The sequence below is a fragment of the Acyrthosiphon pisum genome, chromosome A2 (genome assembly GCF_005508785.2).
Source record: "Acyrthosiphon pisum isolate AL4f chromosome A2, pea_aphid_22Mar2018_4r6ur, whole genome shotgun sequence".
NCBI lineage: Eukaryota > Metazoa > Arthropoda > Insecta > Hemiptera > Aphididae > Acyrthosiphon > Acyrthosiphon pisum.
Genome location: NC_042495.1, coordinates 71,289,388 through 71,306,972, shown reverse-complemented (window position 1 = coordinate 71,306,972; position 17,585 = coordinate 71,289,388). Strand labels below are relative to the sequence as shown.

The following is a 17,585-nucleotide window of genomic DNA, read 5'->3' as shown; positions in this document are numbered from 1 at the left end:
AAAAAAATTGCTACATGATTTGGTTTTTTACTTATGTAAAAAAAATGTGTCAAGTAAAAGTATCGGTTCCGGTAAGATTCTGGTTTTTAAATTAATTTAAATAAGGGTTTCGGTGAGGTTCCAGTGCGTGAACCGAGGTTTAAACTATGATTGTAAAACGGGCCCTGGGTGGCTAAGTCGGTTATAATAAACAAAGTATATAATAATTACTATTTAATTTATAGTTATTATTCAATATTAGATAGGAAAATTGATAAAATATTTACTTCTGTCATACTATTAAACTATTTATTAGGTAAGACTTAATACTTAATAAAAACTTGAGTTCAGGTGTATAGCAGTTGATACAGGCAAAGTACAAAATATTTTAAAGAGTTCATGAATATTTGGATAAAACTCTTTATCAAAAACATCTAAAGCATGTAACCCAGAGGTGAATATAATGTTTTCAATCTCTAAAAATAAATCCGTGCCCTTTTAACCTTTTGACTATTTATCGGGTTTATTATAAATACTCATCATGCATGAAAAATAATTCGCGGAAAATTCAAAAATATAGTTACCATAGATATACATGACCACCATAGATGTATATGTTTTTATTTTCCGATATTTATGTCACGACCGACTAGTGGCGTATAGTAGGTATAACAAATTACCACGGCTAGAATATTTAGAAAACAGATATACCTACCTACTTAAAACTTAAAAGTAGTATCCTATTGAGAAATATAGAAAATAAGTAAGCTTAACTTTACAAAAAAAAAGGTCAAGGGGGATCTATCCCCCATACACCCCCCCCCCCCCGTAAATACGCCACTGTACCTACCTAATACCTATCTTGTAAACTAAATTATTATATAACATCAATCAATATAATTAATATATCACAAGATATTATTTGTAATATAGGATGACCGCTGACAGACTTCGCTGTCTTCGCTCAAAACCATTTTTCATATGCAATGATATAACATTGCCTTCATATTGAACACATACGTCATCAGTCATCATACATTTTATTCATAACACACCTAACACTCGATACATATAAAATTAGATACAACTGTACAGCAGAGCGGTTAACCCCTCCCCCCCATTTAACGATTTTTTTATTTTATAATATTATTTTCGGTTCGTTTGACGTCACTTGTAATAATGTATAAAATAATAATTATATCTGTTCAGAATTAATTCAGAGGGACTTGACGCGTAACGACTTACATTAACGTTGACATCACGGCTGAATTGCTTTTAAAACCTGTGCACCGCAGCAATTCGATTTTTACGGTCGTATAATATTATAAAAGTTCAATGACGTGTTTATTACGCTACCTACATTTTATATTTTATCGAATTTTATGGAAAGGTTTTTAAACGATAATAGAATTTTTCACGTCAATTTTCTGAGAAGGGAAATAATCGTATTAGATTAACTGTTTTTGTTCCTATTTAATACAAACAGTATAATAACTTACTGTAGTCTTGTAATGTAAACTAACGGCCTCAAATGCCGGGTTAGTTTTGAGATCAATAAAAAAAAAAAAACCGTATAATACCTATTCAGCGAACTGTTTATTTTCTCTTTCTTGCCCACGCGGCCACACGAACCATAGGTAGGCAAAACGCATTTACGCAGAGTTATTTTTTTTTTGGTTTTCAGTTATCTTAGAGTAAAATTATCTATTACTAAAATGATAGAGAATAATATTTTTTAGGGTATGAAATAGTATCGATTTGCCTAAAGATTGACTAAAAACAATTTTAATAGATAGGTATCATTTAAATTTACAAACAATTTTTTTTATTTTGAAAGTCGTATATAAAGTCAAATAATAATAAAATAAAAATCGATAAGTCAAACCCTCAAAAATATTAATATCAATAATTTTTGTAATAGGTGATTTTATTTTAAGATTACTCATAAATTATGAAAAATTACTGCCTGAGTGATAGCGTTTTATCCATGTTGCGCGTGGGTCTGAGAAAGAAAATAGATATTGCGCTGACACAAAGGCGCAATATAGTGAACAAAATATGGCATAAAAACATGGTTGTGTAATTCAAATAATACGGCTTAGTGAAGTGGTTTACTGTAAAAATACCTATTATAAAAATTGTGGAGGAGAATTTTATCTAGAATCGTAAGCGCGATTTTCGGTATTTTTATTTTCTTTTTAATTATGTTAGTATGTTACACTAATTAGTTATAGTATAATAAATAATCATCCAACATCCAACAACCTACCAAATTGTATATGTGTTGCTGAAGGATCGCCACCACTGCTGCAGCATAATAAGAAATGTTGTGTAGATCAGAGATATTCCCAAACTAATGGTCCCAACTTAAAGGTGGGTCTAAATTATATGTTTGGTGGGTCATGGAAGGTTTTGAAATATACATTTACTTTTTATAAATAATACATATTATTTAATATTAGATTACCTACCTCCTTTAAATATAACGTATTTAATCGTGTATAAAATATAAACATAACCATTATTAATATCAAAAATATTAATGTGTAACAAAATTTAATATTAAGTCTTAGTCAATAAGTTTTAGTAGGTGTAGCATAATTGAAACTATGTTAGCGAGTAAGTGGTAGAGTAGACAAAATATATGGGTCGTTCAGGGATGATCGCTCGATGCGGTCACTAGCTGTGACACTGTTGGACAAAAAACAGTAATAATGTTATATTTTAATATTATTATGTGTGTTTGATAGTGAACGTCGGAAGCGATCAGCGTGTACGACGACATAATATATACATCATACACAAGAAAATATGAAATTCGAGTAAATGATCATGTACCTATTTTCCGTATAACTATAATAGGTATATTGTACATTTATCATTTTGGTATGATTGCAGTTTAGTAAGTTGCATATATATCTGATCATTTATACTTTGTGGATAATGAATATTATGATAGTAATAATTGTATGCATACCGATGATCTCGAACCGTTTGTTTTCCATGAGTCTCATCAGCGGTCCACCGCTATCACCCTGACAAGAGTCCTTTCCACCCATCTCGTGCCCCGCGCAAATCATGTTCTCCGTGATCAAGTCTCCCGTGTAGTTGGTCTTGGCGCACTCCTTGTTGTCGATTATCGGCACGTCCACCTGCCTCAGGTGACATGACGGACTTCCGTTCTCGTACAGCGTACCCCAACCGGCAACCTTTCCCACGCCGTTACTGTACGTGTCGTCTGCAAAGTTATTCATATCGTAATATTTAGTCGTCGTAGTTATCATCGATAGCAATATTGCATTGTAGGTCGATTTTCTTATAATAATCAAAATGTTGATATAGGTACCTATGTCGGGCTTTGCGTTAAGTATACCCAAACTGTAGGTATTATTAATTATTATACACCGTGTTTGCAGACACTAGGAATTTATGGCATTTTGAGAACTATGGTGATCTAAAATTTATTTTTTTGAAATATTAGTAGGTATCTGGTTTTTGCGAATCGTCAAATACAAATACCTTAATAAAGTATGTATAGATATTTTGAACTTTCCATACCAACTTTAAAATGTTTCATAAAATATGTTTTGCCTTATTTTATTAACTAAACTGATTTTGTTATTTTAGCGGGCCCTATACAAAACTACCAAAAAAATATAACCCATTAAAAGCGATATGGGTATTGGGTATCTCATACACGATTTCTAAGTAATAAATGGCCAACCCACAGCTTAAAATAACAAAATTACTATAAAATAAGTATTCACACCTGCAAAGTTTCAAAAATTACAAATACATTTCAACGGGCCCCTAAAATAGCCGGTCCCCTGTTCTCCAGGTCCAACAGCCCCCTCCCCCCAGTGAAACCCACCTTGTGGGGGCCCTTCGTGCAAGCATGATATCAATTTGTTATATAATTTTATATAATATAACTTACTTGTGTCGGTCGGCAAACAAACGGGCTTTATTGTAGCAGACATTGGCACTCGGTCGTTGAGCCTCAACAGCGCCAAATCGTTTTGGAAATTCAGGTAACTGAACTCACCTACGATGGACCTCAAGACGAATCGGGTTTCTGGTTTTCTGGTGGCATTGCAATAATCGTGTTCGCCAAAGGTGACTTTGATCAGCGGCCAAAAGAATCTGAAAATTAGCAATTATAATATTATTATTTATTATGTGATGTAGCCATGTAGGTACTATAATATACCTATAAATAACTCATTTTTAATCATGCTATATTTTATTATATAGTATACTGGTATACGAACGGAGAAATGTTGTTGTAGTTATTGTTTATATCCACCTACAGGATTATTATTTTAACAGTTAAAACTTGAATAAATTAAACTAAACACGAGTTCGGAAAAAAAAGTTTTAAATTATTATTATTTTTTCATTTTTGTAAAAACACACCATAATGTGTTAAACAAAAAAAAAAAAAAATAGGGAAAAATAAGTTACCCCGCTCTGCAGCGTTGGATGTACCTACAGTAATCTCAGTATAGCCGTATTATATGTATATTAGGTATATTTCGTCATTGAGTAACTCTTTAAGTTTTGCGGAAAAATGTTTGTTATTTTGAAAAGTACCTACTGAGCATTTTTATTTCCCCCCTGTCCCTCCACAAAGTACCGACTAGATTTAATTTGTTACCGAAAACCATCCCTCAAAGCGATAGTCAAAGCATTTTTAATTCTACAAATGGCGATGACAGAAAAAAAACATATCATTGTACGCTCCGCTCAGAATCTAAAAAATTTACCTTAAGGTTACCGGAATCATGATTATAATTTTTCTAGTCTCAAATAGATGTCACAAAAATGTTAAATGAAGTCTCTAATTATTCGACTCCGACCGTTTTCAAGGAGTTCAATATAGGCAATTTTCTATGCATGCGGATCGTCTACATTGCGATCAGTAAGTGATCATTATAATTTTATTATAGACAGTGTGAGTGACTGTGTATAAAATAAATAGCGGTGCACACCTCCACGTGCACTTACATGCTAATAACACATTACACAAATATTAATTGTGTGTTTTTATTGGTCAAATGTATCAATCTTTTACCAATCATATTAACTAACTTGTTTATCCGATAAAATTTCTGAAAACATATTTGAATTTGTCACTATATTTAGTTGAAAACAACTTTCTCACATTTTTAAATTACGTTTTAAACTTCAATATTATTAAAATTAAAAAAAAATCTTAAAGTTCAAAATTTAAAAATCTAATTTTGAAGGGTTAATGTGTTAAAGTTAAATTCCAAAAAAGTGCAGAGTCGTTTTCAAGAAAACTTCATGACGGATTCAAATATGTTCTCAGAAGTTTTATTCGACGATTAGGATAGACGGTACAATTGGCATAAAATAGGTCTATCTTGGTAGAAGACGGGAACGAAAGTGTGCGGTGTGCCGTATTGTATTAAATAAAAAATAAAAAAACTTATACTTTAAATCTATAAAATCATACCAATCACCATTATCGTTGTTATATAAATTCATTATAGGTACCCTTTGACACAATGAGCAGCCGTCAGCACGTATCTATCGTTGATCAGCGTACCGCCGCAGTAAAATTGATTGAAATACGATAAACGGACCATCCAGGGGTATTCGTGCACACCCGAAGGGTCACCGCCCACGATTTTAGTGTCGACGTTCGGAGATCCGCAACCTGTTTTTGATTTTTCGCAAAAAACACGTGTGGGTATTAAATATTTTAAAGCTAAACATTTGTACTTAAAATTCGTCGCGAGTAGTTATGATATTAGGGGTGATGTGTATACTATATTTCAGCGTTTGAATTAAATTCAACAATAATTATTACCTACTAATATTAATCGTAATTACCGAATATTTCGTCACATTTCTCGATTGTTTAAAATAAATTTTTTTATGACTCGGTATCGAGTACCTACGTACATTTTATTATACACACTTGTTGAATAATTTTGAATTGGTTTTTAACAATATATATATATATATATCACATGTGATTTTTTAAATAAAAGTCAGCAGTTGTAACACAGTTCATATTCGACAATCGTCCCTCATCTATACAATATAAATACGCATTAATAGTTTGTGTGAGTTCGTTATTTTTTTTAAGAATCAACTACATGATGTTATTAGCTAACATTAAATTATTTACATTTGTATTTGCATTATAGATTAGTCTATACGACTCATTTTTTTTTGAATTTTTAACGTTAGATCATTTACCAGGGACTAGGTCGCTAGAATATAAATGTGTAATAATATATTATAAGATATTAGGTATAATGTTTTCTTTTGGTTATCCACACATCATTACTAAGGCCGGTGTCACACTTGCGGAATATCCGCAGCGGACGTTCCGCGGCGGAATTTCCGCAATATCGAAATTCATATATTTAAATACTACTGGACACATTACAGCGGAATTTCCGCACGGAAAAAAAAACCGCTACACGACGCGATTATTCCGCGGGATTTATTTCCTCGGCGGATACCAAAATAAATCCTAACATGTTATTTTGGGTTATCCATGTCATATTTGTAGCGGAAATTCTTAGCGGAATCGTAATATTTTATTTTATTCATCATTTGATTATTGATTCTTCAACGAGCATCATCATCATGTTAGACGTTGAATTATTAATTTCTGAAGTGCAGTCAAATCCATGTTTATGGGATTTTAGCGACAAAGATTATAGTAATCGGGAAGTAAAAAAAAAAACATGGAACCAAATAGCAAAAAATATATTTTCCAATTAACCCTCGAGATTATACGCATGTTTCTGTAAAATATTTATATTATAAATTATTTTTCTGGTTTCTGTACCTATATACAATATACTTATATTGCGAAGTCACCTGGGTATTAATACCTCAATGCAATCTTCAGAGAAAAGTGCAAAAGACTAGAAACGTCAAAGGTACATGTATAGGTACCTACCTATATACTGTATTATTTATTTTTAGAACACATTATTTGTATATGATAATAAGAAATGTGTGATTTTCGGTCAATGAACGGTGAACCGTGAGTATTACCATACGCAAATATAATATTATATTATACAAGGTTTGCGCTTTAAATCTATAAGAAAAAAATGAATTATGTATACCTATTTGATTTTATGTTATAGTTTTTTATTTATTTGATAGGTTTATCAGTCAATCAGATCGAAATCGTGTAAAACTATTGTAATTTAACGTAAATTACATTGCGTTCCAGGTCAAGTTCTTTGACGTTATTAATAATAATCATAATAACAATATAAATAAATTATATTATATGATTATATTATATTTTATGAAAATCATTAGCAAACCGTTTTTGTTTACAGATATACAAACTAACAAACTAATATTCAACTAATAATGTATTATTAATATGGATTCATTTAATATCTGGAGTTGTAATTTTTTAATCATTGTATTGGTTATAAGTTTATAACTTATAGATGTATTATAAATTAAAACTTACTTACATTTTGTGAGAACATGGAAGATTTTACAGGGAATTCAAAAGTTTAAACCTATTAAGTATATTAATTCTTAGTTTTAACGATATAATATGGTACGGGGTATTTCATTTCTATATACTCGATCAAAGTAGAACTTTGAGCGATGCTCTTCGAATGAATTTCTTTTTGTATTTCATAAAGTTGCGTCAAATTATTATGTATTTTTTTTCTCAAATATTAAACTCTACTAAGACCTTATGAAAAATATATAATCTAATTAATGTAACGCAAATTTTTACTGATCTCATGATGTAGAATAATATAGTGTGTTGGGGAAAATATAATACCAAATGTAATTAAACTTTTTTGCGTTTTTAAATTTTCTATAGACGTCTGGAGTTTATCAAAGTCGTAAACCAGCAGATTTCGTATAAATAAAAGTCTAAACGAAAAGTTGATGTGATTTATTATAGGGTAGGTAGGTATGCGGATTAAATTCAACGACGATGGCCGTCGGTCATCTAGAAGAAAAGAAATGTTTAGGTATGTAGTACTCACTGCAGTCGCACTCTTGGCCATTTTTGATGACCGAATTTACTGCGATTTGAGGCGTAGGTCTGCGAAATCCAAAGTCTGTGAATACGTTTCTTACGCCATGACCCTGCAGCGAAACATCAGTCGGATATTATAATATTAACACTTTTCAATGTATGATAATATTATTATATAAGTGCAATGCACAAAACCGAGGATTCACAAAGAATTACGTTATAATATATATTATATATTTTATAAAATGTAGGTACTTGCCTGTTGCGTTGCACATGCTATTACGAGCAGAACGCCCGCGACAAACGAACCTTGGCGACTCGGTGTCATGACTGTGACCCGAAGCGGCCACAAGTATTATACGTTTAACGGTATCGGACATCGTTAAAATGTGTACACACTCACACACACGTCTTGGATGTAGCAAACGGGAATCCACTTTTCTACACGCCAATTCAAGACCGACCGCCAGGTCCAGTAAATATATTATATTAGATATAGGTACATGTGTGTGTGTGGGTATTATTAAAACGTGTTCGGATTGCGTAATGCGTCCGCGAGGCTAATAGACACGTTGTGTGCATTTTATGCGGAATTTCAAAAATGCGTCTGACGGAAGTACCTGTCATACATATTATTATTATATACGCACACATAGGTACACCGCGAGACGGTGAAAGAAGAAGAAAATTTGAACGACAGAAACGATGACGACGAGCAACGCGTATGCAATGTATACGTCTTTTTATATATACTACGCGGACACGCTGTGATATCGCAGAGCTGTACATTATTGTACACCTACCGAAACATAATATCGATTGTACCTACATATTATTGTTCGTCATATCTTAGTATTATACCGCCGCCGAAACTTGAAAGTGAGACGGCGGCGGTGACGTTTTTTGTCTGCAGATGGTTATGCACGAGTACCAATAAATATATAAAATAATAGACGGATGAGATGTGTACCTATATTATATTATACGATTTTATATAACGTTTTGTTCGAGTTCTTTTTTCCTTCAAACAAAACGTATATTATGTATATTATGTTTTTAGATACGGGATGTAGAGTAAAAAATAAAAAATACAAGATCAAATAAATAATATAATTTAAGGACTTAGATAAATAATAATATATGTACAATACATTTAATATTCGCATATAGGTACGTATAAATTATTTGTTATTAACGTGTAATTATGGAAGTCCGGCCGCTATCTGACGCAAGCGCAGGTGTCCCGCATATTTTTTTGAATCCAATCCAGGTATTTGGTAACTCTGGTATACACGCCCGGGTAACCGGGTCTACCACAGCCAACGCCCCAAGACACTATGCCTGGAAAACGACGTTATGAACAGTTAAGAAAAAAACACGAATATAGATAGGCACCTAAGTGATTGTTTGACCGAATTTAATACTGAAATAAATTATAGTGAATGAATCTTTCAACAGTGATCACTCGTTATCACGAAAATTACTGTATTTTTAGAAAATGTTTTTTTACATAATGAAGTTACGCAAAACAACATTTTTCAAATAAAGTCTTTACAATTTTTACAATTTAAATTTTAAATTATTTAAGGTTTCAACTTTCAACACTTTTACAAATTAACTAGGTAGGTACTACTCGTTGAAAATTAAATATTTATAAGTATATACATCGAGATTCTCAGAAAAATAGTCCGTATTGGCACAGAAATTAAAGTAGTACCTAGTACCTAGGTACTAAAGATCCCCATACACTGCAGCGGTGGCGGTAGCGGTGAATTGCTGCAGGATACATTTCATCGCTCACCGCGGCGGTAAAGCCAAGGCAATAGAATTTAACGCCACCGCCACCGTTGCAGTGTGTGGGGACCTTAAAGGAATTTTTTTTTTAAATGTTAATTTATAAATTGTAATAACGTTGTATGACGTATCACGTAATTGTAATTATGTGACGGCGAGTGTTTACCGTTAAAAGAATAATCTTTTCTATCATTACGGTTATCTTCTCCACGAATAATATATTATACTCACCAACTATTTCCAACTTGTCATCGACATCGCTGTTTATCAACAAGGGACCTCCACTGTCACCCTGCAATGACAAGAATCAATATTATTAAATATGCTTATTACATAGAATGGTGGGCGACGTGAGTAAGGTGTAAAAAATGGTCGGTTTCTTGTATAAAACGCTTTTTTAAATTGTTTCGGAGTCCTAAAAGAGTTTCAACCACTTGAGAAGTACATAATAATATTAGACGGTGATTATAATATAGTGATGGATAAAAAATATGTAGAGTAATCAACTGAAATATATTACATGACGATGACGCGTATCAAATACTAAGAACGCAGTTATGCATTAGAAAGTTTCTGAGTCGCTATTTCGGGAAAATTTCAAGGTGTTTCTGTTGCAGAAGTATATGGCGACTGAAAATTGTGATAATAATATAGCGATATAATATTATATTATAATATGGATAATGGTAATTATGACCGCGCTCGTCGTGTATAATTTTATACGAATCATAGTTCGTCGGAAGTGGACTTATTCTCGGAATCACGGGCTTTTATGGTCTCAAACCGGTATAATATGATCGATAGATATAGTAACAAAAAACTGAGATTTAAAAAAAATTTTGTAAAAAACCATACAATATACCTATGTAGTATAGTTGAGTATATTTAATATTATTTATTCACGACAATGGCAACAATTAGCTGAGCTGTTGCAGGAATCGAATTAGTAACAAACCAGGGGTAAAATTGCGATGATTTCGTTCAACCGCACAAATTAAAATAACAAACCTGACAAGAGTCCTCGACTCCCTTTCCGGCGCAAATCATGTTGGCGGTGATTCTCTGTGGTCGGTATTTTGAAGCCCTGCACTGCGCCAATGACAGGATCGGCACTTGGACTTCTTGCACAACGTCCGCCAGATTTCCACCTTCTGACACACGGCCCCAACCGACCACGGTTCCCACTTTTCCGGACGGTTCGCGGGCTACACATGAAATAACGTTGATTAAATAATGTGATAAGAGTTTGGAAAAGTCATACTATAGTGATTTTTCACATCTCTTCTATATTATAATTTAGTTATCGTTTTCGTGAAACCCATTATAACATTGTACATTGTATTTAATAAACACGTCACTGAGGAGACTAGAACCTAATTTAAGAAACCGGTGTTCGAACCGAAACATTTTTAAAATCGATTGGACCCGAAACTAGTTGACCGGTTAAAATTAGGGTTTTTTTTTTTATTTTTGGGTTTTAATGTACGATAATATTTAATAAAAGAAATGTTTTGTTATTCACGGACGTTAGCAACATTTCAATTTTACACATTCTAAACGGTGTGGTTTTTAAGTATCAAAAAAGTTATCAATCGAAACCTACAAAATAATTTTAAGCCTTCACATCAGGACTATACAACGTTCGGCGAGACAGACAAGAAGTGTGGAATTTTCAAAGTTAATTTATTATACTGTCGGTATTTGTCGTAGTCTATTCGGTTATCTGTGGCGAGGATTAAAAAAAAAATTGGTGTTGGTCAAATAATTTTAAGTGACCTACCCCTCATAATAATGTTCTATTTTCCTTCTATACCAATACCCATCCACCCATTTCTTGAGCGACACTTGGACCCAATATGTTACACGCCACTAGATTATATTACTTGTATAATATTATGTACTTACTAGCTAACGGCAAACATATCGGCCTCACTGATTTGGTAAACGGTACAGCCTTCCGCAGCCGCAGCAGAGCCACGTCGTGGTTGTACGAGTTCACGTCAAAGTTCCGATGACGCACGATCGAAGATACCATCCTGGTAATCGTTTCGCCGTCGGTAGTCGTGCTCTGGTCGTGGTCGCCGAATATCACACGTATACGAGATTTTTTCAATCTATAAACACCGTTCGTTATAATATTTTGCAGTCGTTATTGCTTGTTAAAAGACGATAATATATATTTTATGTATAATTTGACTTGACGGTAAAGAATAAAACACCGAATCACTATGTTTAACAATATTATGCATTTATGCTAATATAATATCATATAATAATTATAATGCTTCGGTTATAACGACGCCGTTGATTCGCGTGGTGTAGACAACTATATTATAATATTATTCCAAGTAAACTGCAGTCCAGAGGAAAATGGAAGTATTTTATCTTTTTCCAAATGCATGGATCCTATTCAGACGATAACGCCTGTTTAACGTTATAGTACGAAAACAAATATATGCATACGTGTTTGACTTTCTCCAAGTCCCCGATTAACAATAACTGGTACAATCTCGAAATCACGCTGTCTGCATATATATGTATACATTATATTTTATATATTATTACCTAGGTATATTATGTTTTATAACGAGAACGAGTAAGAGTAAAAAAGCAAATATTTAACAGAACGCGATTTTTACATCGATAAAAGCACACCAATCGTATAATATTATATCCAATGGTATGTTTAATTACCTATTGTTTTCTATCTAATATAATATTATATACAATGTGATATTTTATTATGTAATAAATAATAATAATTATTAAAAAAAATTATCGTAGAAAATGTTCCGATCGCAATCATCGCCGTGTATAACTTACTGTCGTAAGTACGTTTTAAATTTTAATTGGCAAACACACACACTTGTATGTAAGCGATGTTCGCGTTCCACGTGTGTTCCTGAAATGAAAATGTGTACGTTTCGCGTATTCGAAATTGTTTTTATGAATAATTTCGCAATGGAAAGTTATTATGCGCGCGTATAGGTATAAGGTACCGTGGCTATCATATTATTATCTATCGGATGTGTATTATAACCTCGTTTGTTTACTCCACGCTGGTATAATGCAACAATTTAGGACGAAATCTCTCGGCGTGGCGACGGGGAATTGAAATATAGTATACAAACGTATAATAATATAATAATATAATATAATATATTATAATGACGGTGCGAATTATTGACGGTGGAAATGCAATACTATGGTTTTACGCTATGGTATTATACTGTTATACACACACGGTCATACGGGTATACCGTCATCGGACGGTACACGTACGGTGGATTTATAATATCTACACACATACGACATACGGAATGATCCTAAGTGGCTACTCTAATAATTTTCATATAGTCAATTTATTATTATATAGTGTTTCTAATATATTATATGATTACGTATTACACATACAGTTATTGAAGTAGCTAGGTACAATAGGTACCTCCTAAGTATTATTACCGCTACATTTTTCAGCAATTTACAAATTTTCACAATCGAGATTTAATAAAATTCTGAAGCAAAATAATTTCTTAAGACATTTGACGTATAAATATTTCGGATAAGTATTAAAAATATAACTAAGTTTAAGTGAGTGGCGTATTAATATAGTGCGTAGACACACGTCATATTGTTTTTAATAATATATTATAATTTTAGAAAAGCATTTTGCTTCAGAATATAAAATTAACAATATAGCAGACATTGAAAATTTAAAAAACCTCAGAACGTCACAATCCAAAAAAAAAAAAAATAGTGCTATATAATTTTTTAGTGTACATTTTGTCGAAAAACAAAAATCGATTAAGAACACTATTTACGATGCTTAAATGAATCACCCCATATACCTATTTCAGTACATGCCTAATACTACTACATATCTGACCGCAAGCGTTTGCGGTTTTTCGAGTGATTTTTATGGTGTGGTGGATTCGTTTTTACGGCACAAAATTACAGTATATGGGTGCCTATGTTATTATTACAATAACGGTTGTTCCGAAATTAGAGACGAACAATAATAATAATGATAATAATAATAATAATTATAATGGATCGGTGTCACGCGTAGCATGTATTAATGTATTATGGATTCATGATGTATTTACAAAACGCGTACGCTGACATATTATACATAAATAGTACTCAGCAGCTTCTGAAACGGCAATGTGTATGAGTGTATAGAAAGTCAGGAAACCCCAAATTCGCGGTCTGTACCGCGTACCTATTGCTAGTATTATAACGACGACGAGGCATTCGAGGACGGTATAATATATCAATAAATGATAATCGATCGTTCGCAATTAAAAATTAATTTTTAATCATACAACGTGTACTAGTTACTACCTATGTCATTGACTATCGGCCATCGCCGTACTACGAATTGAGGGTTTTAAAACTTTCTATGCAGACCCAATAGTTACACGTATATAAAAACGGCAACGCAGGTCTCTCTCTCTCTCTCTCTCTCTCTGGTATACTCGTATAACATGCACACATTCGACTATTTATTCAAAATAAATCACTTAGTAAATTACCATACCTCGGAGAATGGGTTCTAGACTTTTAAAATGTATTTCTTTGTACCACTTTTAGATTTTCTAAACAAAATTCTATACTATAATGAGTCTCAAAACTTCCGAGGACGTAAATTGCTCAGTTATTTTTTTTTTATTAGAACAATGCATATGTAATTATGACATATTACCTACTTATACCATTTTTCTGACTGAATTATGAGATTATTTTAACGAACTGTCTTTGGTTTCCGTATTACGCCACTGTGGTTTTATAGTAACTCTCTCCACCTTACAATACCTATCCGATTACGCGAGCCTAATATGAACAGGCACAATCGCAATTATATGTTAATACTTAATATTTTTATATCATATCATTCACTAGTTATTGTTTTAATTAATCATAAAACTGAGTTTTATAATAGTACAATAATACAAGAAAATACATTCAAATGTCTTCAGATTTCGATCAAATCAAAGCATACATCATTATAGCTTAGTATTTCATTATAATATATTATTGTAATGAAAACGAATGAATAAACGGTAAGCCATTATAAGTTTAAACCTTTTTAAAGACATATACAGTAGTATATTTAACAAATAATATGCACTCACTTCCGGACGCAATGAGCTGCGGTCAGCACGTAATCGCTGTTGATGAGTGATCCGCCGCAGTGGAAATGGCTTTCGTACATGAGTTTCGCTACCCATGGGTATCTGTGCACCCCGGTGGGGCGGCCGCCCACTATGCGGATTTCTTGGTTGGGCACTCCACAATCTATATGTACAAACAAATGTTTAAAATATTGATTGATTTGAAAAAATGTTATTGATCGCTACGGGAGCTATACACCAAGGGTAATGAATAACTTTTGCGCTAAGGCGCATTTTAAAACATAATTGTAATTGATATGGCGAGTTGATATTGGTACGAGTCGTGGTTGAACGGTCCAAAAAACTGGTGGCTGAGTTTTATGACGATGATCTATGTTTGACCAGTTAAGTCTATATATACTGCTTTGGAGCATAATTTAATATGCTATATTATGCACATAATAATTACACAGAATCGAAATAAAAACTGACTCGAAATCGAGTGATAATGACTTTAACAACCGACGTGGAAGACGGCTGAAAAAAGACAACGAATACCATACGATAAAAATGTTTGTGTCTTAAATGTAATTTAAATATATAAACGTTATTCGACGTGTGATATTAAAAAACGATATAATACATTGTGTCAATTGAATAAAACTGATTTTATGCATATTGTGTAGTTGTATGCGTGAAAGAAACGGTAAACCGTCTTGTCAGGAAGTATTTCGGACGCTTTCCGTTACGAATTTAAAACATGCATTAATAGACATTAAACGCGCATTTCTTCGCGACGGTAAAAGTATAATATAATAATATTATGTATTTACATTCTGACCCGAAAACCGTGTAGAGCACTAGCGCCACTGTAACCGGTATAGTTGGTGTTTCCGAAACGCGTCCGAAAATCGGTAACCAGGTCGAACAACGTCCTTAATAGCGTATTGGCACAATAAAATAATATTGTTGTGTTAATAATGTGACATTAATATTCGTTTATTGTATCGAGTATTGATAGTCTCGCAACAACTAATAATGCAATCCGTAGACATATAATTAAATTACATATTATAGTATGCACTCACTGCAAGTGCAGTTGGACACTGGTAACTTCTCCTCGGGCTCGTAGCTGACCGAACCGAATATGTCGTCAAAGAATATTCGCTTGTCACCCTGCCTGTTGGGTCTGGACGGGCCGTCGTCGTCGTTGTCCTGCGGAAAGAAAATGCAAACTATCAACACACACACTTACACACATTTCTATAGGGTAAACCACGAAGACCTGACAAGTAAAAATGCTTTTTCAAGATCTTCCCGATGAACCCTGTACCTATACGTAATATAAGTGGGTTAGTTAGTTGGGTGGGTTGGTGGGTCACACACACGACATGGCCGCATGGGATTGAAATTATTAAAAGACGTGTAACGATAATATCAATAGCATGTTGTTTTAAACGCACTCGTCAAAACGTTATTTTTTCGTTGTCGTTTTCGTTTTCATACACACATGGCGAATGTGTTTTCTTTCTTTCGCGGTGGCGGTAGAACTACTTTTACCGCAGAAATTTAACGCACCGGCCTAGTCTCAAACCAGTCACCAGAGAGAACGACAACGAAGACACCGAGATACGATTATTATTATTATTATTATTGTATTATTATTAATTGTTTAAACTACTGTGTATCGTTGAGGCACGTCTGCGAAGACCCTGTGGACGGTCTGTGGCGTGTAGCGTTATACTGCGCTCACCCCACAGAAGCTTACCGTGGACGCGGACGACGGGGTGGTGGCCGATCCATGGCCGACGGTCGAGGCGACGACCGAGGTCAGCATGCACACGTGCACCACCATCTTCTGCAGCTGCTGCGACCGCATCGTCGACGGCGGCCGAGCACCATAAACGCGCGGTGGCCGCGGTCGCGCGCGCGTTCGTCCGTCCGTACGAGTGAACTTCGGATAGCGATCGAGCGCGTACTTGGTTGGCGAGTGCGACGAGCGGCCGTCCGAGCGATGTGACGATGTTCCAGACGCTTCGCGCGTTTTGCACACCGCGGTAAGTGGTTACCTCCTATACGAAGTCGCGACCGTGTGCACACTAAACCGAGTTATCGCGTCGTACTGAGTGCCGCTTCCACTGAGAGACGGCAGCGGCGGTGGCGGCGGCGGCGGAAAGAAAGTGCACCCGCCAGCGGACCGGACGCGAGTAAAAGCGGACGTGCACGCGCGAGGTATCGGTAGCTGCGTAATATTGTTGGTATTGTTACCGTGGTATATACCATATACGTGTATTATATATCTATATATATATTATGTACCTACACGATGATAATATAATAATAATATAATGCATATGACTTGTTACCTACTCTCACTTTCTTGCGGACGCGACGACCTTGAAGGCGCCCCGCCACTGACGGCCGACCGTGGCCCAAGCCAGCAATATAATAGGTATATTATGTACTATCATAAATTTGACGTATATAACATAATATGTATAATATCGAAGAAAAATCTCGTCAAAACGGAATGTCACAGGACCGAAAAATAAAAATTTCGTTTCAAGCGGACGTTTTCCGTTTTGTGTGCGATAATTCAGTGGCGTGCCGGGGAAATAATTTTTTTGACGACAAGTCTAATTTAGTATTTCCACCTCACACCACCCACTAGAGCTCTACTTAGGACT

The 17,585-nt window shown here is 34.1% G+C and overlaps 1 protein-coding gene across 1 annotated transcript in view; it reads right to left on the bottom strand.

Annotated features, from left to right (window-relative positions):
• LOC100161949 (transmembrane protease serine 9) overlaps window positions 1-17,110 on the bottom strand; it is a 19,968-nt gene extending 2,858 nt beyond the window's left edge. The window contains exons 1-12 of the mRNA XM_016808893.2: window positions 16,667-17,110; window positions 15,987-16,113; window positions 14,920-15,082; window positions 11,690-11,898; window positions 10,793-10,989; window positions 10,016-10,076; window positions 9,211-9,331; window positions 8,250-8,343; window positions 7,998-8,100; window positions 5,500-5,662; window positions 3,917-4,122; window positions 2,957-3,217 (exon numbers count right to left, since the gene is read on the bottom strand). Coding sequence (XP_016664382.1) covers window positions 2,957-3,217; window positions 3,917-4,122; window positions 5,500-5,662; window positions 7,998-8,100; window positions 8,250-8,343; window positions 9,211-9,331; window positions 10,016-10,076; window positions 10,793-10,989; window positions 11,690-11,898; window positions 14,920-15,082; window positions 15,987-16,113; window positions 16,667-16,777 — 1,816 coding nt within the window. The 5' untranslated portion in view covers window positions 16,778-17,110. The remainder of the gene's footprint in view (window positions 1-2,956; window positions 3,218-3,916; window positions 4,123-5,499; window positions 5,663-7,997; window positions 8,101-8,249; window positions 8,344-9,210; window positions 9,332-10,015; window positions 10,077-10,792; window positions 10,990-11,689; window positions 11,899-14,919; window positions 15,083-15,986; window positions 16,114-16,666) is intronic.
• Between the last annotated feature and the right edge of the window lie 475 nt (window positions 17,111-17,585).